This window comes from Poromitra crassiceps (genome assembly GCF_964638095.1).
Source record: "Poromitra crassiceps genome assembly, chromosome: 4".
Taxonomy (NCBI): domain Eukaryota; kingdom Metazoa; phylum Chordata; class Actinopteri; order Beryciformes; family Melamphaidae; genus Poromitra; species Poromitra crassiceps.
Window position 1 is genome coordinate 47,328,236 of NC_139626.1, and position 25,639 is coordinate 47,353,874.

The window sequence follows — 25,639 nt, forward strand, 5'->3', positions numbered from 1 at the left end:
ACACGAGGGGGAAGAAAGAAAGAAAAAATATATATATATAAAAAATAATAATAATAATAAAGAAGCCAAAATATCTATCTTTTTCCACTAATAATGAAATAATTTTCCTTTTCTGCCGGACACATAAACATTCCTTTTTAGCATTTCCCCATTCTTTCCTTTCTCACTTTCTTCACAATTAGAAATGTATCCCTTTTTCAGAATTATTCTTAGATTAAAAGCTGTGCAAAAAAAAAAAAAAAAGAAAAAAAGGAGGATACTAGGCTTCTTTATATATGCTTTATGTAACTTAAATAATATAGCAACAATAAACAAATCAAAACAAAACAGAACAAAAACAAAGCACCATTGTTGCAGAAAAAATGAAAAGCGGAAAAATAAACTCAGTTGTCATTCAAAGCAAATCAGAAGCAGCCTTGTTGTCAGACATGAGTTAATTAACTTATTTTGGTCACCATAAAAATGATCACAGTAAATATTTTACGTGTAATGTTTTTTTGTGTGTGTTTCGAAAGATACAGAACCGAGATAAACTGGAAGAATATCTGCTCCCTTCGAAAAGTCAATTTTAACCCGTAGTGAGTCGACATTCTGATTTTTTGTTACTAAGTAATACAACATTTGTTTTATTTTGAAGGTAAAAACGTCTAGCTTCCTGTATTCTGTATAATTCTAGTAGGTTTGATGCATTTTAGGACTGAACATAGCAAAGACCTGTTTTGTTTGTAGTGCTTGCGACTCGATGAAATCGATGCATCTGGGCGTGAGTTGTAGGGTTGTTTAATTAATTACTTACTAACGTTATGCGCAAACTATTATATGCCGTGAACGTTAGGCAGTTATCGCCCATTATGTATTTTTAGTTTTCACAACTCCCCATTGTGTGGTCATGCCCAAATTCCCCCACCCACGCCCCCTCTCTACTTTACAAACTCTGCGGAGGTGCTACTCATGTGTGAATGCAACATACCTCATGTGTGAAAGGGTACACTTCACGTATCATCCGGGGCAGGCTCAGTGGGGAGCAACCCTCACCTGATCCGGAGTTCATGTGTGAAAATAGCTAGTGTTACTTTGTTTGTTGTCTGTTTGTTAAGCCGGGATGGGGCTATATGCACTTTTTGCCCAAGACAAATCTCCCCCAGGGGACAATAAAGTTTATCTCATCTCATCATCTCATCATGGGCATCTCATCGTCCAATATACCTCCGTCGCCGTGAACATAGTTTTAAAGAAGCTGTTAGACTGAGTAAGATTAGGGTGAAGCTTACCCGGTAGCTGTGTCACGTTAGCTTCGGGTGTCGCAGCCACTCGTCTCTCGCCAGCTCGCACTTCCTGGTTCACCAGCGCTTCGTCTCGGTGCACCTTTTCCAGTTCATTTATATACATACAGTATAATATGCAGACAATACTTGGAACAAAACACTGTTGTAAAAGGGTCAAACTCGACAGTCCATTGACTCGGTCATGGCACACAGTAATCACCATCTCGTGGTAAGGTCAATAGAGAGACCTTGCCTCGAACCGGAAGTCCTTCTTCAAGACTCCCGCATCAGCGTACTCCCCCGTAAGCTCCGCCCACTTCAGGCTGACAGCTATGTAGGACCAATCCAGGAGCTAGTGTGCCGTGATACTGCGTGAGCTCCTCGCCAGGTTTGAACTGAGTTCTTAGCTGGCTAGAATGATTAGGCTACTGATGGAAGTGTGCCAGTGGTGGTACTAAACAGTATCTGTACTAGAGAGTTGAGTATAAACATGGTCTACTTTATTACATTATGATTATTACATTACTTTATTGTCACTTTTTTTTTTATGAATGTGTAATGTTCCCTCCTTTCCCTCCAGGAGGCAGAGTTGAATAACCAAACTGTCCCAGGAGATGCTGTTATTCTGGCTGCAATCATCTCTTATTTGGGTCCCTTTGGACCTGACATACGCACAGAACTACTGAGCAAGTGGAGGCTTCTGTGTCAGACAGGAAGCATTAGCATCAACCCTGAGGACCCCAGAACCTCCTTATTTCCAGACTGTGACCCTGCGCCCCCTGACCCCCCTCTCTGTGCTGCCATCCCCCTGGCCGACAAGCTGCATTGGGTGGTGGCTCGGGCAGTAGGAATGGACCAGGCGCAGGTCCAGGACCTCTCTCCCAGGCTGCTGGTCAAGCTGCTGCTCTGGGGATACAGAAGAACCTGGCTTCGGCACTGGCCTCTACTGGCAGACGACCAGCATCATGTCGAGATGAACTCTAAGAACTGGCTCGTCACAGGTAGACCCTTAGCTTTACACATCTATGATGAGAGGTGACATGGCCCCAGTGATGCACCCAAGCCCCCTTTCCTTCAACATCCAAGCCAGCTTTTTACACAGGTGCCCACCCTAAATAATATAAAGAAAGTCGCACACTCAGATATTATCTATCCTCTGCTGTGTTTAATAGCACACCAACATGTTTCTGCAGAATATGCCTTCATCAGGGTATATCAGGGTCAGAGTATATATATCAGGGTCAGGGTATATATATCAGGGTCAGGGTATACAGTATATATCAGGGTCAGGGTATATATATCAGGGTCAGGGTATATACTGTATATCAGGGTCAGGGTATATATGTCAGGGTATATATATCAGGGTCAGGGTATATACTGTATATCAGGGTCAGGGTATATATGTCAGGGTATATATATCAGGGTCAGGGTATATACTGTATATCAGGGTCAGGGTATATATATCATGGTCAGGGTATATATATCAGGGTCAGGGTATATACTGTATATCAGGGTCAGGGTATATATATCAGGGTCAGGGTATATCATATATTAAATCCTGACAAAGGCATATTCTGCCCAAACATGCTGGTGTGGTATTAAACACAGCAGTGGATAATTTTTGAGTGTGCGCCTTTCCTTCTTTATATTATATTTTGAGTTTTCGTTAGTCTGCACCTCTTCAGCTTGTTTGGGTTGTGCTCCACTCTGTATATATTGAATCACAGGTGCCCAGTCTAAAATAGCACAAGGGAGAGTTACATAATTTCATGTGGAGTGGTTAATGGCATCCTGCCCATTACATTGCAGACTTTTAGCTGATCCAAAACCATTTACTGTACGAGTGCAACAATGGAACTGCCTAGCCAACGTTACAAACAAGGAGGGCAACTATCCCAATGTCTATATACTGTATACTGTATATATCATAAGCCTATATTTCTATCTGTCATAGTCTGTTGGCTCCACGATAGGATCTAAATTGTAATAAATTTAGATTAAAAGCCATAAAAGCTACAGAACATAACTATAAGTGACTGTTGTTCTGCAGGAGACAATACCAAGTTTGGGATGGAGGCCGAGTATGAAGTGGTGGTTTGCGCTGATGACCCAGAGCTGCTGAACAAGTTGGACCACGCAGCTGAGAAAGGTGAATTACTAGTGGCAATATGATGCAATAGTTAATAAACAACAGGTCATTTTGATAACCTAATCTTCAGTATATTTTTCAGCCTTAGGCCGCGTTTGGGCTGCGGTGGTGGGCACACTGGGCCCGCCAGCGGAAAAGTAAAAAAAGACTCAACTTTTGGACAATGTTAATGTGTATTATGTAAAAAAAAAAAATTGTAAAAGAATAACATAATAATTGCTCTGGCGGACCAAAAAATAACAAGCCAGAAAAAAAGAAAATATATATATTTTTGTTTTTGCTCCAACTGAAATGTTTTATGGTCACTCACGATTCAGTGGGTCACGGGTTGGCTTGCTTCCAGCCTTAAAACTCGTTACATAAGGATTTTTCAAAATGTCTATGGAGAAAATGAATGGGGAACTCTCTTCCGGGGCTGGACATTCACGTGACTGTTGAGCTCTATACCCCTTCTTTGTGCAGGTTTGAGGGTGCTGCTAACTCATGTGGAACGTGCCATGCCCAGCCCACACTTTCTGGCCAGATTGACGCGTCCCGCTGGAAGTTTCCTCCCAGGCCTCAAGCGCCCTGTCCAGCCCACACACCCACAGTTCAGCCTCTTCCTCAGCACCCATCTGCCTGTCCGACTGCTTAGCAGTGGTAAGGAGAGAGGCAATACAGTGGTCGTCGTTTGCTGAAGTTGTTTGAGTTTTCCCTGCACTTGCATTAGTCGTGCATGATTTGAAGGAGTTGGAGAGAAGTGGGAGAGAACAACCATAAATAAATGTGTTGATCATCGCATATAATACACATAGTGGCTGGGCTAAGCAGGAAGTGTACACATTCATCCTATACTGTAGATTCTCTTTCAAACCACACATTTTAACTCTATAGTAAACCATATCCAAACATTTTGTTAGCCTTAATGAATTAAGCTAAGGAGAATCCCCCAATTAGAGAAGCGAGCTTGTGACCGGAAGGTCGTCGGTTCAATCCCCGGGACCGGCAGGATAATTCTGGGTGGGGAAAGTGAAAAGGCAGCACTTGCCCCTCCCGCATTACCACCACTGAGGTGCCCTTGAGCAAGGCCCTTAACCCCAACCGCTCTAGTGGAGCTGCTCAGTGGCCAGCAGATCAGACTGTGCTTGTACTGGTCAGCTTCCAGGTGTGAATGTGAACAGGGCACTCCTGAAAAAGAGAGCATTGCTCTCAGTGAGACTCCCCCTGTATAAATAAAGGTAATTTTTTTTTAAATATATATATCATCTTTATATGTATTTTCCTATCTCTATATTTTCCTATCTCTTCTCTGCAAGTGGTAAAATGATCATAATGTGAGCAGGGATATAGAAAAGCTGTTTGCAAAGTAAGCCATTTGGCTATCAGAATCACTTTAAAATATAGAGAGCAATTTGTCTTGTAATTGATGAAAGTTGTCATTGGTACAGAGACACTTATATTTTTTCACAGAGCATATTGAAACACATGGTACAAGGACAACACCAGGACGTCACAGTCACATCCATAGATGGACAGCAGACTTAAACATATCACTCTACTTAGAATGGGTTTGGTTCCAAAATGAGATGTCCACCATTTTACAAATGTGAACCCTGCTCAAAATGATTCATGTCACAACAAATAAATTATGGTTTCGTTTTAAAGAATAGTACGGAACTCAAGTCCATCATTGACAAAATTGTAACACTTTGACAGACTGGATCCTCTGGACTTTAAAGATACTGAATGGTCAGCTTAACTTGTATGAATATATGCAGCTTTTTGGGAATGAACTCTTCATATAATATGTAAGTAATGTAAGTATAATATGTAAATCTATTCGCTGTGTGTCGCTATCCGAAAGCAGTGGCTTACAGTACCATGGCTGTCCCTGCCCTTGTCCCTTAGAGATCCAGCCGTCCATCTTGTCTGCGGTGCGAGTGGTTGACCTCTCTCTGAGCTCAGCACAGATCCAGGAGCTGCTGCTGACACATCTGCTGCAGTCTGCCTGTACCCAACTGCTGACTCAACACTCTGCCCTCCACAATGACAAACACGTACTGCAAGACAAACTGGTCAACATGGAGGTGATGAGGCCAGCGTTTAATATCATACCGAGCGATTAATATTCCTGTCGGTTCATTTAGTATTACATTATGTTGAAGTAGAGTCAAATCAGGGTTTATCTACTCAACCAACCACTCTGGGAGGTACCCAACCATCATTATTGTGTACTCTTCTATAATGATATTATCTATGTCTTATTATCCACCTGTCACTGTGGCCAGTGGATGAAAAGATGAATTTCACTGCTCAAATCAAATTGAAACATGATGCAGTGCTTCCATGCAACACCCAACAGATGGCAGTGTTAACTATTTGCTGCGGTTCATAGTTCCTGCACATCACTCTTGTCTTAGGTCTCTCTAATGGACTGCATCCTCCAGTCCAACACCCCACTGTTGCAGGACTGTGGTTTCCTCGCCCACGCGGCTGCTTGCCAGGCAGCAGTGGAGGAAGTGGAGGCTGAGATGCAGCAGCTGAGTGTGGAGCTGGAGCAGCACGAGAGCCTGCTGGCCGGGCCCCGAGGAGCAGCCAGGCTCGCTGCTGCCCTCTACAGGGCCCTCCAGGAGGTGTCCCGTCTCTCCCCGGGCTACTACTTCTCACTGTGTGGCTTCATCGCGGCGATGCGTGGGGCCTTCGCTGTGCCAGGTGTGACAAATACAATTCTTTTCTGTTTCATTCTCTCTGACCTGCAGAAAGGATCGTGTTTTTCTCTCTATCCTGCATACCGAAGATGAAGTCAGAGCACAGGACTTGTACTATATACATTGCTATGTACGGTCATAAGTTAGAAATAGCATGCTATGCACATGTATATGAATATGTGTTTGAATAATGCATCATCCAACATGTTAAATGTGTTCCATTGTGTCCTAACGAGGGAAAAGTTAGGGGTTTGAATCTGCAAGTTGAGTAAGTGGGATGAACTCTGACGAGTTGTTTTGAACTCTGAATTCCGCTGTCACTTGTCTGAATACTGACCCAAGCGCATGTAGAATACTGTTAGATCCTGTTGCTCATTCATTACCCACAAGGGTGAAACCTTTTTTTTTCTCCTACACAGGTGGGTCCTCTTTCAATGGGAAAGTAGCAGCAGTTATAATGTCAGAGCTCACTCATAGGATGGTAGCTCAGCTGCTGCTCCAGTATCGGCCTTGTCTCTTCCAGAGCCACGCCGCCCTTCTGAAGCTGCTGGTGTCTGTGTCTCTGCTCCAGCACAACCAGCTGTGCTCGGAGGCTGAGAGGGTGGCCTTCCTCAAGGGCCTGGGAGACATGGACTTCCCTGCTCCCTCACATTCCGTCACACCCCAGCTCGCTCTGCCCGGCTGGATACCCCCTCATGTCCACCGGGATCTCCTCCGCTTGGAGAAGATCCCAGCTTTCAGAGGTCTGATCGCATCACTGGCCTCCTCCCCCGAACAGTGGCAGGAGTACCTGCGCTTCCCGTCCTCCACCGTGGTGGGAGCCGTCCCCTGTCGCTCGCACTCCCATCTGTCCTCGCTGCAGCGCGCTCTGCTCTGGAAGACCATGCTCCCTCACTGCCTGGAGGGGCTGGCTGACGACATGGCCGCCTGCCACCTCGGCCTCTCTGGACAGACAGCGGGGCCTGAGGCTCCTCACACCGGGAACCCAGAGGCCCTCTCTCGATTCGTTGCCAGACACGAGGGACCCATCATTCTTACGTTGCCCAGTCCAGGCAGAGAGAGGTGGACAAACATTCAGCCTCTTCACTTGATAAAACAATTAAACCGCTACCAAGCAGATGCAAAGCGGGTAACGTATTTGATTTATTTATTTCAATTGAATAGCTGTAACCAGGGTCCAAAATTAGCACCAGCCAAAGTTTGGTAAAATATGCAAGTGGCTGGTACATTGGCTTTACTCACCAGCCAAAAAAACAAAACAATAGTAACCCATTGAGTTGGTTGGTAAAGTTTGACCAGCCATTTGGCCAGTGGACAAAAAAGTTAATTTTGGACACTGGGTGTAACCATTGCACTTCTATGCTTTTTTATTTTTATATACAATATATATATATATTTTTTTAAATATATGTCTGTATTTTGTTTTGTTTTTCAGGTTCCGCTGAAAGTCGTTTCAGTTGGAGTGAAGTGTGACAGGGAGGTCATCCTCTCAGCACTGGACAGAGCTGTGACTGACGGCCATTGGTTGGTTTTTAACGACTGTCACCTGTTGGAACAATGGGACGACAAAGTCCTGTTTCATCTCAATCAGTTGGTGTCGTCTTCTAAAGGTAGTTCGTTCATAAAGAATCAGTGTAATCTGGATTTGGACTGCTCAATTCGAATACAAACGCATAGAGTATTGGACGAATCAACATGCTTGTAAACAAACGGATTGGCTATACTTCCGGGTGCAACTGCTGTTCGTTTTAAACAGCAGTTCATGGTGAAACATGCCCTGTTTGAACTCCTCCTTCATACTTTAAGCTAGACACTCCATTCAAACTCAAATGCAAACGAGTCGCCACTTTTAGGACTCTTATCATCTTAATTCATCTTTAAATTAGCGTTTGTGCTGTTTGAGAAATTACAATTTATGTTTTATACTTTTTTCAACCTTTATAATTAATAACCCTATGGAGCCAGCCTTGAGTGTGTGATCAATTTGCACATTTTAAAACTGTAACAGTTCACTCAACTTTAACACGACATACATATTATACATCAGACCCTCTAGCTACTTCTATTTTCAAATCACAATGTCAAAATATAAGCGATGTGGTGTATCGTTTTTGGGATATTAACGTTTGTTTGGCACAGCTTTTCAGCTTTATTTCATACTAGTTTCTGCAGTGGCACCTGGAAATACATTTTTGTTGTCATGCTGATTCGTCCTATTTAGAAAATAACAAAACTTTTCACACATGATTCCTGTATAATGATCGAAAGCCTAAAATAAAACAACCAATTACACAATAATGGATTGATTCAGTGATCACTGGCCTACTATCTACTACTACTGGCCTGATATCTTAGAATTAAATATACATTCTTCTATCTATGTCTGTCTGTGTCTATCTATGTATCTATCTATCTATCTATCTATCTATCTGTCTGTCTCTCTGTCTGTCTGTCTATCTGTCATCAGGTGAGGCGCTCATGACAGCAGCACCAGGTCTGGTTCACCCACACTTCCGACTGTGGTTTATAAGTCGAGGATACACAACACGCTCCATACCTGGTACGCCTGTGCAACTTCTTATGCTGCTAATGATGCAGATCCTCCTCTCTCAGATCAACCACTATAACTTCAGTCCTTTGGATGAACCAGTCTCTCTTTCAATACCCATTCCAGGTACTATAGAAATATTGTCCAATACAGAGTAGCCTCGTCCATTCCATGAACAAAATGCATTAGTCTGAAGTCAGTGCACAAAAGTGGGCTAATGCAGATATTTAAAAAAATCGCCATTAAAAGGTCCTTCCTTGTGTGGAAAAACGCAGAAAATCAAGTTGCCTGGTTTTAATTTGTGATGTTGATCATGGTTCTCGATGAAATCCACCAATACCAATACCCTACAATACCCAGTATCCAAAATATCATGTCAATATTTATATTGATACATTCCTAATAAGTCGCTTTCTATAATGGGCACACACTTTGCTTGCCTTTTTTTTTAATTGTTAATTAACATTTGCCTTTAAGTTATTTTTGTACTTAAACTCTTTGTAAGTTACATTTTCTGTTTTTTTGTAACCATTACTATATCCTTAGTTATTAGTATGATGATGATGATGATGATGACGATGATGATGATTCTACAGTGGCAGTGCGAATGTGTGGCCTGCCTCTGGTGTGCGACTCCCCCTGGGATGTGAAGGAGGAGCTGAGCTGCTCTGTGCGTCAGGTGGCGTCCCCCGTCCAGCCTGGGTCTCTGTCGGAGCCCCTCCTCCGCTGTGCCACCCTGCACTCTGTCTTACTGCAGAGACAGACCTGCAAGAACTTAGGCCAGGGGAACATCTACCACTGGTGAGAAAATTGATAATAATAATAGATTTGATTTGTAATGCACGCATATATGTAGACTGTACTGATACTGTAGATTCATCTTTCCCGTCATTAATCCAGTTAATCAATTTGAAATATCTGCTTGATGCGGTGTTGAAACTCAAAACTATGTCCCATCTCAAAATATTATTTTGTATTATATTGTATTCACACAATTGTTTTGAAGATATCAAATATAATTGAAATTCATGACTTTCTTATACTTGCGTGTAATAATAATGTGAATGTTACGGTTATCCAATTGTCAACAATATTACTATTTTTAAAAGTCTTAATATATAACTAAGAACTTAAATTATATTAAATCAACATTATGAGCTTCACATTCACATGAGTTATACGCTTTTTTATTTATTTATTTATTCATTTATTTATTTGCACATAGTAAAATCAAGAACAAACGAAAGGATCCAAATGAATGAAGAGATTGTGCAGGTGCAGAGACAAGAAACCCTAGTGGGCTTATGCGCGGTCTCTTCCCTGAGAAATTAAACCAATATTAACAACAATTACTTCAAAATCTGCTTCACATTTTTGTGTGCGATATTGTCATAATTGTGGATATGTCATCCTGATGGAAGAAGACTGTTATGTAGCCTGTGTATGTTGGTTGTTTCTTTTCAAAGGACGCAAGAAGACCTCATGGCTTTGGTGGAGGCACACGATCACATTGCCAGTCTCTGCCACGACAAGACGAAGGCTCTGGAGTACATAGCAGGTGAGGCCGCATGAACAGGTGGAACTGTCCCGCTAGTTCAGTTACTGTATTACGCTTTGACCTCATTCTACTTTTTATCCATAGTCAATCTGGTGCATGGCGGCCATGTGTCAGACTCTGCAGACCTGGCGGTGGTGGAGAGTGTTGTCAAGACCTGCCTCGGTACGGTGTCTCCTCTGTGGGGCAGTGGGCCACACCTCCTCTCTATCAGCAATCCTGGTCGCTTTGGTACTCAAACAACTTTTTACTCATGTGTTTTATACTGTACACCTTACAGTCAGGGGCAGAGGTGGCCCAACGGTTAGAGAAGCGAGCTTGTGACTGGAAGGTCGTCGGTTCAATCCTCGGGACCGGCAGGATAAATCTGGGTGGGGAAAGTGAAAAGGCAGCCCTTGCCCCTCCCTCATTACCACCACTGAGGTGCCCTTGAGCAAGGCCCTTAACCCCAACTGCTCCAGTGGAGCTGCTCAGTGGCCAGCAGATCAGACTGTGGTTGTACTGGTCAGCTTCCAGGTATGAATGTGTGTGTGAATGTGAACAGGGCGCTCCTGAAAAAGAGAGCATTGCTCTCAGTGAGACTCCCACTGTATAAAAAAAAAAAAGTACAAGCTTATACAGTCATCTGCAGGAAGACAATGACTCCTGCCAAATTGTCTGTTTTTATGCCTCCGCCAGCAATAGCCAAGCCGGAGGCATTATGGATCCGGGTTGTCCGTCCGTATGTACATACGTACGTCCGTCCGATGTTCGTTAACGCGATATCTGAGGAATGCCTTGACGGAATTTCATCAAATTTGCCTCAAACATCGACTTGGACTCAAGGATGAACTGATTAGATGTTCATGGTCAAAGGTCAAGGTCACTGTGACCTCACGAATGCCATTCCCAAGTTCATTAAAGTGATATCTCAAGAACGGCTTGATGGAATTTCTTCCAATTTGGCTCAAACGTCGACTTGGGTGCAAGGATGAACGGGTTCCATTTTGGTGATCAAAGGTCAAAGGTCACTGACCTCACACACCCAATTTCCATGCTCTGTAACGCAACATCTCAGGAGCGCCTTGCCGGAATTTCTTCGAATTTGCCTCAAATGGCGATTTGGACTCAAGAATGAACTACTGGCGGAGGCATAAATCCGCGGTGCGGTCGTTCTAGTTATGTGTTTGACATTTAGTACTTGTCAAGAGTTAGAATTGAGTGCAGCAGTAGAATGAGCCTACATTTCTAAATCATCAACATTACAAACAACCAATAATAAGAAGTACAAGGATCAGAGAGTGTTTTGTCATCTGCTCTGTGTCAATAAAACTTGTGTTTGTTACCATGCCATTTCACGTCTGCAGATTTGTCAGGACTGCTGCAGGTCCTGGAGCAACGTGTTCAGGACTACTCCCTGGTGTTGGGCTTCAGCGCTGATCTGGCAGCAGAGCTGGTCAAGGTCAAAGGTCACACCCTGGACGTCCTGCTGCGGTACTCCCAGACTCCTCTACGAAGAGTCGGCACCTGCAGCGACGAGCTGAAGCCCCCTGCCGCCCTGCCGCATTACAGCCACGCTAGAGACCGACTGCAGGCTCTGAAGAGTCACCTGGAGAACCAGGAAGACGGGAACGCACGAGGCGTTTCTCACGGCCCCCTGCGTGACTTCTTCCAGGCTGAGTGGGACCATCTCATTGATGTGGTGTCCTCGCTCCTCTCACAGCTCCGCCGGCCCGTTCGATACAGCACGCCCACCTTCACGTCCCTCCTCGAGCTCGCTAAGCTGTCTCTGCTGGAGAGGAGGGCGGAGCTGCTCGCTGTTTATCTCTGGGACGATGCTGCTACAGATCCACCCGCTGCCTACCGACTAGCTGCTTTCAGAAATCCCAGAGGGTTTCTAGTGGCGGTGATGAGGGAGGCTGCTCAAGCAAAACGCAAATGTTTCAGTGAGATAGAGCTGCAGTTCCAGGTAAAGCAAGAAGGAAGTGTTACAATGTAACCAGGGTGGCAAATGCTGTTCAAATAGGCATGCTATTTGCTATTATTATAATTAGGGATGCACCAATGGGACATTGCTGTTATGGCCGATAACTGACATTGATCGATCTCGATATGATCTGTATAAAAACGAGTTTATGATAATCAAATTTTGTACATACTGAAAAACACGTGTAAACACTGAACTTGAAAAAGTAATGTCTTTCTTTATTTACAAAACATTTAGCAAAGCCGATGAATTATAGATTACCACATTGTTTCCTCTCAATATGAACATTTTGGCCGATACCAATATTACCGTTATTTTGATCATAGATACAGATACAGATCATTAAAAAAAATACTAACATCGGCTGATACGGATATGATTGCCGATATATCGTGCATCCATAATTATAATAAAAGCATCAATCAATCAATCAAATTCATCAAAAAAAGTTAGTTTCCCACCCTGTCTCTGTTTCTTCTTGTCCTGCCAGGTTCTGAGTGTTTTGACATCCCCGGCCTCTCTCCCCCTGGTGGACGGTGTTTATTTGTGCGGCCTGGAGCTGAGGGGGGCATTGTGGAATACGAGGCTGGGAGCCGTGCAGGACACACTCTCTCCCCAGCCGTGTCTCATGCCTCTGCTTCACGTCCAGGCTGGAGGCCGAGACCCCCGCCCCAGACACCCTGTCCCCGTCTCAGACGCTGCTCCCTCTGACGCCCCTCACACCCGCCCCAGACACCCTGTCCACGTCTCAGACGCTGCTCCCTCTGACGCCCCTCACACCCGCCCCAGACACCCTGTCCACGTCTCAGACGCTGTTCCCTCTGACGCCCCTCACACCCGCCCCAGACACCCTGTCCATGTCTCAGACGCTGCTCCCTCTGACGCCCCTCACACCCGCCCCAGACACCCTGTCCACGTCTCAGACGCTGCTCCCTCTGACGCCCCTCACACCCGCCCCAGACACCCTGTCCACGTCTCAGACGCTGCTCCCTCTGACCCCCGCTCCAGACACCCTGTCCACGTCTCAGACGCTGCTCCCTCTGACGCCCCTCACACCCGCCCCAGACACCCTGTCCCCGTCTCAGACGCTGCTCCCTCTGACGCCCCTCACACCCGCCCCAGACACCCTGTCCACGTCTCAGACGCTGCTCCCTCTGACGCCCCTCACACCCGCCCCAGACACCCTGTCCACGTCTCAGACGCTGCTCCCTCTGACGCCCCTCACTTCCCAGTCTACCACTGTCCGCTCTATCTGGACGGAGAGCGGGAGAGTGCAGACTGGGGACTGGCTGATGCTAACATTATCACCACCATTCCCCTCCCAGCTAAGCTAAATCCTGTGTTGTGTAGTTTGAGAAGGGTGAGGCTAGTGAGCACACTCTGACTGTACAGACCTGCTGTAAAACCGCACACACCGGTGTACTGTAGTTACCACTTGTGAATAAATTAAACTAGATCTGTATAGAAGAGAGTCACAGTTCCTTTTGTGCCATACTGTTTATGAGAAATCTTGAACAGGTGTTTGTTGCTAGAATCAGAGTGATTTAAAGAGAGAGTGCTGCCAACGGAAGTCGAAAATGCTTGATAGTCACGCGACTCACGTAGCGGAGCATGTTCCAGGAAGCATGTTTGAATGCATAAAATAAAGCTGATAATATCCAATTTGATTCGTTAAACGTCTAAGCCTGTCACAGTACAGTACATCACAAACGGTCCATTCTGCTGCAACTCTACAGCGCTCCTTAATCCACAACCTTACTTCCGGGAACTATTGTGAGGTAAAAAATAAATAAATAAATCCATTGGAGTGAATGGAGATGACGCAACTCTTATATCTCTATGGCTCTGGCGAGAATCAACGTTCACATGAATCGTGTGACAATTTATCAACCTCTTTATGTATTCATGTTTGAAATGCTGTGATTTATTTTTTATGAAAACATTGTAACATAATATCTTATTCTTAATACAACATATCTTGGTTTCTTAAATCGATGCTTTTATAAGTTGTGTGATAAAACAGAATCTCACAGACCCTGGGGAATGGAGGAATGGGAATGTCACTGAAATGTCATGCCAAAGCTTTAGTCTGCATATACTCATACATGTGACTATATACGCACCTACACAACTAGAGACGCACGCATGCGCGTGTGTGCGCGCACACACACACATACACAAACACACACACACACACACACACACACACACACACACACAAATGCCCTGAAAATAAATTTGCAGTTATAATGCCTTTTATAACTGCATGAAAGAAATTCCCAAATTGGACCAAGTTATGTTGTTTCTCTCTGCTCTCCCTGTCTCTCTCTCTCTCTCTCACTGTCTCTCTCTCTCTCTCTCTCTCTCTCTCTCTCCCTCCTCATGGCTTGTGAAGACAGTGAAGACACATTTTTCTCTTGCTCTGATGTGTACTTTTGTAGTTTTAACATGGGTTGGTCTGGTCACAAACAACTGTGCATTTCATATATTTAGAATTGGTCAAGTATAATAAATGTACAGGAGTCTGTCTCTGTGGTAGATTCAATATGCAACAGCTCAACGCAAATATTTATATTGCACCTTGACAATGACCTCTACTGAAAATACCTGCAGCTGAGATAAATAATATTGTGTCAAGAGGCTAGCTGGTTTTTGGGTTGATGTATATACTGTACTGTACTAACCTGACGCTGCCAGATGGATTAACTTGTGAACTCAATACCGCCCCATCTGGTGGAGTCAGGTTAATACTACTGTACCTTCCTGTACAGCAGAAAGACCTACTGAAGAGGCTTTGTACTTTAAGAGTAACTGATGACCTGTGTCTTTCCCCCCAGGTAACATGGACAGGCACCATTATGAGACATTTGAGAAGTTCGGCAACAACACTTTCCTACTGCACCTCGACAACGGCAGGGCGTGAGTATCTCTGCTGATGGGTTGCTCAATGTGTGTGTTTTAAGAGTGTGTGTGCGAGAGAGAGAGAATGAGACAAAAAAATGTCTAATGCACTGCAAAGCGTTGATTGTTTGATTGATTGATTGATTGATTTTATTTATGGATATAGCAGAACAGAATCCAAGGGATAGACATGTAAAAGTGTGAACACTTATTTCCAACATGGTCTTATAAAAACAGGACATACGGTAACACATAGCATCAAATAAAACAAATTGAACAATCAACAAAAACACACAAGTTCAATAACCATTACAACCATTACACATTACTCTAGTTTACTCGGCAAGAATTATTTCGGGACGTTTTTAAAACCATTCAGAGAATTTGCAGATTTCATTTGGTTAGGGATCTTGTTCCACTCCTCTCCACCGGTATAGAGGAATGTACTTCTCCCAACTTTGCTTTTCAGATGGGGTAGTTTCAAGTTCGCTAGGCTAGCTCTCGTGTTCAGGCTACGAGTGTCCCGAACAAACTGTTCAGGAATGTTTGGAGGCAAGTCCTTATTAGTTTTATGGCTATAAATGTGACTCGACTGACACCAAGTGTGTTCTCCACTGCAGATTTGGGCGCCACTCCAAAGATGAGCCGTCCATCCTAGCTCCACTAGAACAGTGCTGCAGGTACAAACACACAGTGTGCTAAAGCATGGGGGGAATAGAACTCTCCATGTCCAGTTCAGTTCAATGCAGTCCAATTAAGCACAGTTCAGTTCAGTTCATTCCGTCTATTATATCTCTCCCTTCTCCATTGGCCCCTCTCTATTCCTCCCCTCCCTCTCCAGGATCCGTCGCTCCACCTGGCTGCGTCTGCGCCTCCTGTCTCTGCCTCAGTACCGTCTCAGTGACGTCATGCGGGAGTCGCTGTCCCACGATCCTCTGGCCGGCGTGGCTCCTCTGCTGTCGGAGGCTCACCTCGCCGCTCTCGACCGGCGCCTGGCCACCGTGCTGCAGACCGTAAGCCGCTGCCAAGAAGAGCCACGGAGCGGGGATGATGGCGGCGACGATGAGGTCATATATGATGATATTGCCTACGTCAAAGGCATGGTCACATGGTAGAGCCGACACACCTCTGTTACTGTCAAAGTCAAGTTTATGGATACGTGTTTTTGGAACCCTTGTGCCTTGTTGAAATACTCTGCACAAACTTCGTGTTAGTGTACAGTCGTTTGTATGCTATTGAATGTGTGGAATGCGTGGGATGTATGTTTCTTTTTTTCCTTTTCTTTTTGTAGGTTCTAGGGTTGTCAAAAGTATCGATAGTATCGATAAAAGTCAATACTAAAAATTTGAAACTGATACAATACTCATTTACAACAGGTATCGATAAGTATCAATACTAAAAATTTGAAACGGTTTTGAAACGCTTTCTCTTAATGAAAAATCAAACATCCGACTGATTTGTCCCTCCCTGTCATTGGTGGGTATCTTTTGCTTCAACAAGTTCAAAGTATTCTGATAGGCTGATGACTAGAGCAGGTGTAATCTGTTGTGTAAGGTCAAAGTTTTTAATGAGTTTTATCAGGCCTAGATTATGGAGAAGCGTGCATCTATCTGTCCATCTGTCTTTGTTTATTTTTTATGCCTCTTGATGTGTTGTCATCCCGCCGCGTGGTATGGAAAATGGTATCGAGTATCGATATTTTCCTGGGTATCGGTATCGCCCTGTCTGCCAATCTGGGGAGACCCATAGACACACACGTGTCCTCCCATACTTGTGCAGTTGCCAGCCGCTTCTTTTCACCTGACGGCGGGGAGCTTCACCGGCAGGACGTAGCACGTGGGAGGATCATGCTATTCCCACCAGTTCCCTTCCGCCCCGAACAGGCACCCCGACCGACCAGAGGAGGCGCTAGTACAGCGACCAGGACACATACCCTCATTCCGGCTTCCCACCCGCCGACACAGCCAATCGTGCCTGTATGGACGCCCGACCAAGCCGGACGTAACACGGGGGGGCAAACTTGCGACCCTCGTGTTGGTAGGCAGGGAATCATACCGCTACACTACCCAGATTGACTCCAGGATAAATGCCTAATGTCAGATACTTCATGCTTTTATGCAGAAAGGTCTGGAAGTTGAACATTTTCACTTTTTATCATCAAGTGTATCATTAAAACCAATGATAAAACGATGGAAAATGCAGACATAAGACATTGAGTCCATGCAATTCTCACCAACCGCAATTTTATTCATTCATTGTTATTTGGTCCATGTCTCTGGTCCAGGCTGAGAGCATGATTTTTGGCAATGCATACTATATGTAAAAAATAGCTGGGTGCCACCCCACCCAAAAAGACCCAAGAGTGCACAAAGTGTACGCCAACATGAAGAGTGGGAGTATTTTCTCTACAGGGGGACAGGAAATGTCCCTACTGTAATTTTGTAAATAAAACAGAAAACACCTGGGCCTAATTTCATAACGTTCAGACTAATGATGATGCACAAATTAGCATAACACAAATATTAGAAACGTACACAAAGTGTACCAGCAGGGCATAAGGGTAGGAAACAGCATTTCAACGGCGTCTTGCTTTCCATAATTCTATATTTCATGAAATATAGAATAGAAATAGAAATAGAAATATAATTATAATATATGAAACAGGATGCCATGGCAGGACATAGAGTGCCAAAGTCATGCCCTCTTCCGGGTTTGGCATGCATCCTAAGGGATTTTCTCCGCCATACATTTTTCCATAGACGTTTCATAAAATGCTTATAAAAATCGTTTTACTTGGTAAAAAAAAAAGCGATTCAGCTGTATTTAGAATCAGGAGAGAACATTTGACATTTCACAGGCGCAGTGCGAATCTTTGATGGGAATTTTTCTCTACGCCTACTCACCTGCAATAGGATTTTGACATAAAAATACAAGATAATACACATTTTGTAATTACTTTTAACGTGTATGTTGTTATGATATGGAGAATTAGCTAATAACAAGGTGAAAAAGTAATTTTGAATTTCATTGTGACTTGAACAAAATTGGTCTGTCACCGATAAAAACAGATTCACAATTCCGATAAATGCAACATGCAGAAATTCGACATTAGGTCAGATCTTGTGTGTGTGCACGCGCGACTGTGTGTGTGTGTGTGTATTTTTGGCCAGTCCTTTTGTTATTATATGTAATTAAGGCCGCTAAGAAGTACCACATTTAGATACCTAGCCCTATCATGATTGTGTACTGTTTTTCTATAGTAATATAACTGATATATAATATACTGTACAGTATAAGTGCCCACCGTAGTAAATTAAACTCTTGCCGTCACAGTATTACAATTGTCCTCCAAACATTGAGCTGTAGGATGAAATCATTGTTTGGAGCAACAGTTTCCTTGACAAAGAATTTGGCACAATAAATTCCCAAAAGAGTAATAAGATGTTAATGCTTTGTTTTCCCAACTTCCGTGTTTATGTTTATGAGTCCATATGGTGGGCTAACATTATAGTTTTGAGATGGAATAATTAAGAAACAGGGCAATAGAATCGATAGGCTCAGTTAAGCATTTATAAGCTATAATTTATAGGCCATTGATTCTGGCTCCAGCAGCAGTACATCTGCTGCATGGCAAATGTAGAGCAGCGCAGTATAGTTGATGGACTGCACTACAGCCCATAAACTACAGCACAAAGTACAAATCATCCTTATACCTTCCTTTTCTATCATCCACATCTCAGTTGTTTCAAGACTTCACATTCTTCTTTAACCTTCCCTCCACATCTCCTGCACGGCTGAAGACTTCATCGGTGAAATACAGTTGGTGTGTTTTTGCAGCATTATAGCTGTAGATAATTCATATTTGAGTCTCATGAAAGAGGAGTTTTTGTATATTGAGGCTGATTCATAGTATGGTTCTATCTCTGTTCCACCAGAAACGTTTGTACACAGAGTAAACATTGCATTTGGATTGCATGTACAGATGCAGCAATGTTCAATTTTGCGTTTGGGCCTGACAGATCCATGACCGGTCCCTGACAGGTCCATGACAGGTCTTTGGCGGATTAAACAAAGATAACACAGAAACGTAACGTATCATAGCTTAACCCAATTCAACCTCTTAGTAAACATAATCATTTAGTTCCTCTAGTTTCTCTCCCTCACCTATGGTGTAACAAAGGTCAGTTCTTTGCTGATCGAAGGGCCTATACGGCTGGGAGCACCAGCTGAAGATGGCTGCCACTGTCGATGTCCAATATTGAGATGTTCTAAGGTGGTGTTTGCTTCAGCCAGGTATTCCCTGAGGTGTGAGTCTACGTCACAGCCAGTTGGGCAGCTGGCTCCTCTTCTCCTTTCCTTTCAGGGCTCCGATGAATAATTGACCCGGCCCGGCCGTATCGATGGCGCCTGCTCCCTTTCCTCTTCCCCCTCGCCCGCCCGCTCCATCTCTACGCGAAAACGGCCGATGACAGCGGGATAAAAAGACTCATTAACGGAAGAGAGGGAGGGAGGGAGAGGAGCTATCACTCCATCAGACAGAAGAGAGGGCGGCAGGGAGGGAGAGGAAAGAGCTATCACTCCATCAGACAGGTGTTATCGGAAAACGGCAGCACTGGCAGTGGGATTGCAACGAAGGCAACTTTCACTGCTTCAGAAGTTTGAATGGGAGTGGACTACCTCCTTCCAGAACTTTGCACTTTCTCTGAGAGTCACGTTCTTTATGCCTTTTGGACGCCTTTGCGAACATATTTGGTCTTTTTTGAGGCTTTTCTTTTGGTTTGAAGTTGATTTTGAAGTTGGTCATTATGTCGGGAGGGAACAGTGAACAGGTGCACAGATCCACTTTGTCTGTCTATTCGGTGAGTGTTTATTGTCTCCTACTTTACTGATGTTGCATTCTGAACATGGTGGGGATGGATCGGCTGTAATATGTCAGATGGTTATTATCAGAGGAAGAGCTGTGATGTAAACCTTCCCTATGTGATCTGGCTGAGGAACAAAACACTAATTGAATTCCAGTTTTGTTGGTGAGTTCCACATCCTGTCTGTTTTTGACAGAACTATTACTTTTGGTGTGCGGTTCTGTGTATTTGTGTGTGTGTGTGTGTGTGTGTGTGTGTGTGTGTGTGTGTGTGTGTGTGTGTGTGTCCCTCTCTAGAACTTGATTGAACACTTCAACCCAGGCCTTCAGAAGCTGGTCACTCTAGGAAACACCTATGTCAAGGCTTTCCAAGGTGGGTGAGTGAGTGAGTGAGTGAGTGAGTGTGTGTGTGTGTGTGTGTCATTTACTTTATTTTCATTTTATTTATTTATTTGATTAGGGCTGCAGATACACATAGCCTACATATAAAACAGCTGATGTCCTGTATCATAGCATTTATAGAGACACTGCGCAGCACGTCATCATTCAGAAACCACGCCCAAAACAGGGGAAAACAAAAATTGTGCCGGCTCTACTTTGTATTTGTGATTGCTGCTTGCACCTGCTGTGTTGAGTGGATGTGTGCGCTGCCGCGCTCTACTTTTTATCAAAACAAACCCCCCCCCCTCCAATCCTGGTGTTCTCCCATAGAGACACTGCATGAAATATGCCACGCCCATTATGGGGGAAAAGCTCCGTTAATTTCCACACACCAGCGTCATTTTCCTTGAATTAAACATAGCTAAAAGCTGTTGTGTGGCGCAGACAACAAATGTAAAAAATCGCCAGTTAAAGTTTTTTTGTACTCCTGAGCAAAACAAGGAAGCCATTGGGAATTGGCGAGAAGAAAAATGTGGATCTAGCTGTCAAGGAAGTAAGTTGGAGTGTTCATCTTCCGTATATACGATCTTTTTGTGCAACACACAACCATGCACGCGACATAGGAGAACGCCAGGATTGGAGGGGGGCTTTCTGTTTTCCCCCGTCTTGGGCGTGGCTTCTGAATCATGACGCGTTACACAGTGTCTCTATGTCGCGTGCATGGTCGCATGTGGCACACAAAGATCATATACGGAAGATGAACACTCCAACTTACTTCCTTGACAGCAGATCCACATTTTTCTTCTCGCCAATTCTCAATGGCTTCCTTGTTTTGCTCGGGAGTACAAAAAAACTTTAATTGTCGATTTTTTACATTTGTTGTCTGCGCAACGCACCACACAACAGCTTTTAGGTATGTTTAATTCAAGGAAAATGACGCTGTTGTATGGGAGTGAATACTTCCTGCTTCAGGACTGTACCAGAGATTTTCATCCGCCATTTATTTTCCCATACACATTTCGTAAAATGCGTATAAAAATAGCTTTACTGGTTCAAACCAAAGGGTACAGATATATTTAGAAACAGGAGAGATTGCATACCATTTCACTGGGACCAAAACGTTAAAAAAAATGTGGGTTTAAAGAAAATATTTATTCAATGTTGTCTTTTTAAGTTTTGGTCCGAGTGAAATGTTCTATGGTCTCTCCTGATTATAGCATTAGCTGAACCGTTTGGTTCAACAAAGTACAACTATTTTATAAGCATTTTACGAAAAGTCTATGGGAAAATAAATGGCGGATGAAAAGATCTGGTACAGTGCTGAAGCAGGAAGTGACGTTCCACTTTGCCTATCTATTAAGGAAATGTAGACATGGACTGTGCAGGAAGGGGAAGGATGTCCTAATATTTTCCACAGGCCTTGAACATCTTTGTGGATTTGATCAAAAATACAATAAAGTACTGTTAAAGTATGGTACTTGGCACCCAACAACTTCACATCCTGAGGAAAACCCTATGATGGATATTTGCATTGATATAGCAGCAGTTTTAAATTGACAGATTTCAGTTGACTTAAAAAAAATAGGCGTGTCTATCTGACATCAAAACATGCCACATGTGAGTCCTTACATTTCACTAATCAAGATGTTTGAGAGATAAAGAGGAGTCCCGCACACTGTCAATTACTTGCAAAAAAAACTTTTAATAAACACAACGTTTCGGTCTATCGACCTTCATCAGGTTAAAATACAGAACAAAAGAACACCACAGGTCTTATAGCCTACACCTTGTTAGATGAGGCCAATCAGAGACATTGAGGTAACAGGCAAAACACTCCCCCAGACTGTGTGTAGTAAGCCAATCAGAGGGACCAGTACATATGCAAAACCCAACAAAGACACAGAGCAGGAACATGCTAGTATATCAAATAGGCACATAAAATAAGAAATGCCATAAAAGTTAAAAAATAGGCTAACCCATCAATTAAGGCCCAGAAAACAATTGGCAAAACACAAATTAAGTGTTCTACTAACTAGATGGCACGACAGGAGAACAGAACATTCAAATGCAGACAACTGGGCATCCATATGGAGTTCAGTACCTGGGCAATAGAGAGAGAAGCTACATTAGTAAACTGTAGCATTTCATACATAGTAATAATAATTAGAAAAAGTTAAGATCACAACATCACATTAAGTGGCAGTTCATCATTCAGACCCTTGGGAGACAAAGTTTGTAAAGAATAGATCCAGAACGCTTCACGTCTCTTCAGGATAAGGTCATGGTCACCACCCCTAGGTGGTAACTTAACCTGCTCCAATCACTAATTACTAATGTAGCTTCTCTCTCTATTGCCCAGGTACTGAACTCCATATGGATGCCCAGTTGTCTGCATTTGAATGTTCTGTTCTCCTGTCGTGCCATCTAGTTAGTAGAACACTTAATTTGTGTTTTGCCAATTGTTTTCTGGGCCTTAATTGATGGGTTAGCCTATTTTTTAACTTTTATGGCATTTCTTATTTTATGTGCCTATTTGATATACTAGCATGTTCCTGCTCTGTGTCTTTGTTGGGTTTTGCATATGTACTGGTCCCTCTGATTGGCTTACTACACACAGTCTGGGGGAGTGTTTTGCCTGTTACCTCAATGTCTCTGATTGGCCTCATCTAACAAGGTGCAGGCTATAAGACCTGTGGTGTTCTTTTGTTCTGTATTTTAACCTGATGAAGGTCGATAGACCGAAACGTTGTGTTTATTAAAAGTTTTTTTTGCAAGTAATTGACAGTGTGCGGGACTCCTCTTTATCTCTCATACGTACTGCATCTCCGACGCACCTGCCTTTAAGAGATTGAAGGTGTGCATCAGCTTCTCTCTAACTAATCAAGATGTTGAAAGTAGCAGAAAAGCCCTTGCATTTGATTGCCAAAATGATATGCATCTGCCAATATAGGGTTATGAAGAGATTTGTCCCCAAATTAGATATCTCCCATTTGACCAACATGATAACAAAATTATAGCAAATTTGAGTACATCTTACTGCTAACTACTAACTATCTTAAAGGAGAACTTCGTCCCCCAAAAAAGTGGATTTATTTTGCACGTGATCTCACACATATCCGAAAACTGTAAGCCGTTTTGCAGGCATTCATTTAGTTTGACAATTATTGAGAGTTGATTTGAATAAAATTGTGGACCAGTGATGTCATCTGTGCATGAATAACATCACTGGTAGGGTGCCCCCCTTAACTCATTGAGTGCCAGCCACTTTTGGAGAACGGACCAGTGCCAGAGTTTCAGAGCGTTTTCAGTGATTTCTCGAGGCCCACAGAATATTGTGTGATATTACTATGTAAACACCGAACACGCCCAAAGAACGAGGAGACTCTCTTCTATCATCAGCAAAAAAAAGTTTATTGATATCATTTTCCGTTCTTTAGTTATCAGCCGGAGAAGATAGGTGGATTTCAGCAAAAACACACGTTTCAATTTAGAAGCTGAGATATTCAGCCTTTTGTGAAATGAAGCATTTCAAGCAGATCACTGACTCTGAAGCTAATATTTTCTGATGTGACACCTCAAAAATAATTTCCTTCAATAAAACAGTGAAAACGAAAGAATTTTGTTTGGCCAAATAATATTTTTTAGCTGCAAACAGCAGCGCTGGCCCCTGCGTGCGCAGGCCCTACACCTTCTTGCTGGTCTTGATTTACTGCTGGTGGGCATCAGATATTCTAGCTTGTTTGCCTGTCTCTGTCCATCGAGCCTGCTGTCTGGGTCTGTGTTTACTGTCAATGGTTGTATGCTGCCCTGCGTGCCCCACCCCCCTCCTCCTCCTCCGTGGGAGTGTCTCTGGTGGCTCTGCTGCGTTTGCTCTGCGTTTGCTCTGCACTGAAAAGTGCGCTGCACCCCGCTTTTTCACAGCGTGTCGCCGGCTCCCAGCTGAGAATAATGTAACTTTTCAGAAAGACGCTGGTGTCGGCAACTAAATCATATGGAGGGGCTATCGCAGCGGAGACGGAGGGGCTCAATTGTGGCAGCAGATTGGCTGCTGCAGGCACAGCTAACGTTATGCTTCATGCATATCGATGCATACCGATGCGATTTCCGTTTCCCCATGACTTCTTCTCTGTTTTTTCCTCGCCTTTTTCTAATCTGGAGAGCACTGTCGCCACCTAATGGGTCGGTAAAATAGCTTTTACACATTCAACGTATGGTGGATTCAACATCCACCATACTTTCACAGGAGATGGATCAGGCTTTGATGCACGTCCCACCGTCAAAAAACGCAATTGACGACTTTAGTCGTCTTTGGCACTCAACGTTACTATTTGAATTGACGACTATAGTCGTCATTGGCACTCAATGAGTTAATTGACACGTTTTGGAATGGCACTTTCTGTATGTAACCCTGTGTATCCGCCTGTCTGACCTCACTCCTGCTATCCACGCTCCAGCCGTTATCACGCGTGTTACATTGGTAATTGGGTGAGCTACATGTATCATTGATCCAGGGCAACTAGTCAGCGTGGTAAAACGATAGCCACAGGATCGGGGCTATTCCTGGACAGAAATCGCCCTCTCGCATATCAGTGCCGCAAGGCTTCCAGGCCTGTTTTCATCCAGTTAACGAAATGAGAATTGATTGAACCAATTAGGAGCAGTAATACCAGCAGGAGATTGTTACAGAGTGTGAGGATGCCTCCAAATGTGAGCTAATGAGTGTATCATATCGTATGAAGTATTTGAAAAGCATTCCGTCTATTGTGTGTGTGTTGTGTGTGTGTGTGTGTGTGTGTGTGTGTGTGTGTGTGTGTGTGTGTGTGTGTGTGTGTGTGTGTGTGTGTGTGTGTGTGTGTGCGTGCGTACGTGTCTGCGTGTGTGTGTGTGTGTGTGTGTACTTCAGCCCTGGCTGTGTCCAGTGAGGCCTACTTCAGCGCTGTGTCTAAGATGGGTGATCAGGCACTTCACACACTTTCATCTCGCTCCCTTGGTAAGTACTTTGTGTGTGTGTGTGTGTGTGTGTGTGTGTGTGTGTGTGTGTGTAAGTGTGTGCGTGTTTGTGTATATGATTGATGGCTGAGTCCTTCCCTTTCAGGATTCCCCGTATTTGTTGTTAATTTATCACGTTCGTTAGCCAGATAGGAACAGGATTGTCCTCGGCAGACGGCCAAGTGCTTTGTCACGTTAACGACAAGCCTCCTACTGTAGCATCGTAGGTCCTAAAATAACACACACACACACACATACACTCAATAACCTAAAAGTTATCTGCCCCCGCTCTTGCTCCTCCTCATTCGCTCTTGTATGTTTGTATGTGTGCATGTTA

General features: G+C 43.7%; 3 protein-coding genes across 3 annotated transcripts in view; all 3 read left to right on the forward strand.

Annotated features, from left to right (window-relative positions):
- Nucleotides 1-13,568, forward strand: part of dnhd1 (dynein heavy chain domain 1) — a gene marked incomplete at its 5' end in the record, with an annotated part of 61,512 nt that extends 47,944 nt beyond the window's left edge. The window contains 13 exons of the mRNA XM_083635013.1: nucleotides 1,846-2,266; nucleotides 3,316-3,414; nucleotides 3,877-4,053; nucleotides 5,302-5,480; nucleotides 5,814-6,105; nucleotides 6,521-7,230; nucleotides 7,537-7,711; nucleotides 8,569-8,661; nucleotides 9,246-9,450; nucleotides 10,116-10,207; nucleotides 10,292-10,435; nucleotides 11,551-12,152; nucleotides 12,661-13,568. Of these exons, the coding sequence (XP_083491139.1) occupies nucleotides 1,846-2,266; nucleotides 3,316-3,414; nucleotides 3,877-4,053; nucleotides 5,302-5,480; nucleotides 5,814-6,105; nucleotides 6,521-7,230; nucleotides 7,537-7,711; nucleotides 8,569-8,661; nucleotides 9,246-9,450; nucleotides 10,116-10,207; nucleotides 10,292-10,435; nucleotides 11,551-12,152; nucleotides 12,661-13,554 (4,083 nt within the window). The 3' untranslated portion in view covers nucleotides 13,555-13,568. The remainder of the gene's footprint in view (nucleotides 1-1,845; nucleotides 2,267-3,315; nucleotides 3,415-3,876; nucleotides 4,054-5,301; nucleotides 5,481-5,813; nucleotides 6,106-6,520; nucleotides 7,231-7,536; nucleotides 7,712-8,568; nucleotides 8,662-9,245; nucleotides 9,451-10,115; nucleotides 10,208-10,291; nucleotides 10,436-11,550; nucleotides 12,153-12,660) is intronic.
- The window catches only part of LOC310775822 (extracellular serine/threonine protein kinase FAM20C-like), a gene marked incomplete at both ends in the record, with an annotated part of 75,357 nt that extends 59,171 nt beyond the window's left edge, over nucleotides 1-16,186 (forward strand). The window contains 3 exons of the mRNA XM_083635951.1: nucleotides 15,008-15,089; nucleotides 15,692-15,751; nucleotides 15,913-16,186. Coding sequence (XP_083492077.1) covers nucleotides 15,008-15,089; nucleotides 15,692-15,751; nucleotides 15,913-16,186 — 416 coding nt within the window. The remainder of the gene's footprint in view (nucleotides 1-15,007; nucleotides 15,090-15,691; nucleotides 15,752-15,912) is intronic.
- A 3,690-nt stretch (nucleotides 16,187-19,876) lies between these two features.
- baiap2l2b (BAR/IMD domain containing adaptor protein 2 like 2b) overlaps nucleotides 19,877-25,639 on the forward strand; it is a gene marked incomplete at both ends in the record, with an annotated part of 31,347 nt that continues 25,584 nt past the window's right edge. The window contains 3 exons of the mRNA XM_083635952.1: nucleotides 19,877-19,930; nucleotides 20,230-20,305; nucleotides 25,217-25,303. Of these exons, the coding sequence (XP_083492078.1) occupies nucleotides 19,877-19,930; nucleotides 20,230-20,305; nucleotides 25,217-25,303 (217 nt within the window). The remainder of the gene's footprint in view (nucleotides 19,931-20,229; nucleotides 20,306-25,216; nucleotides 25,304-25,639) is intronic.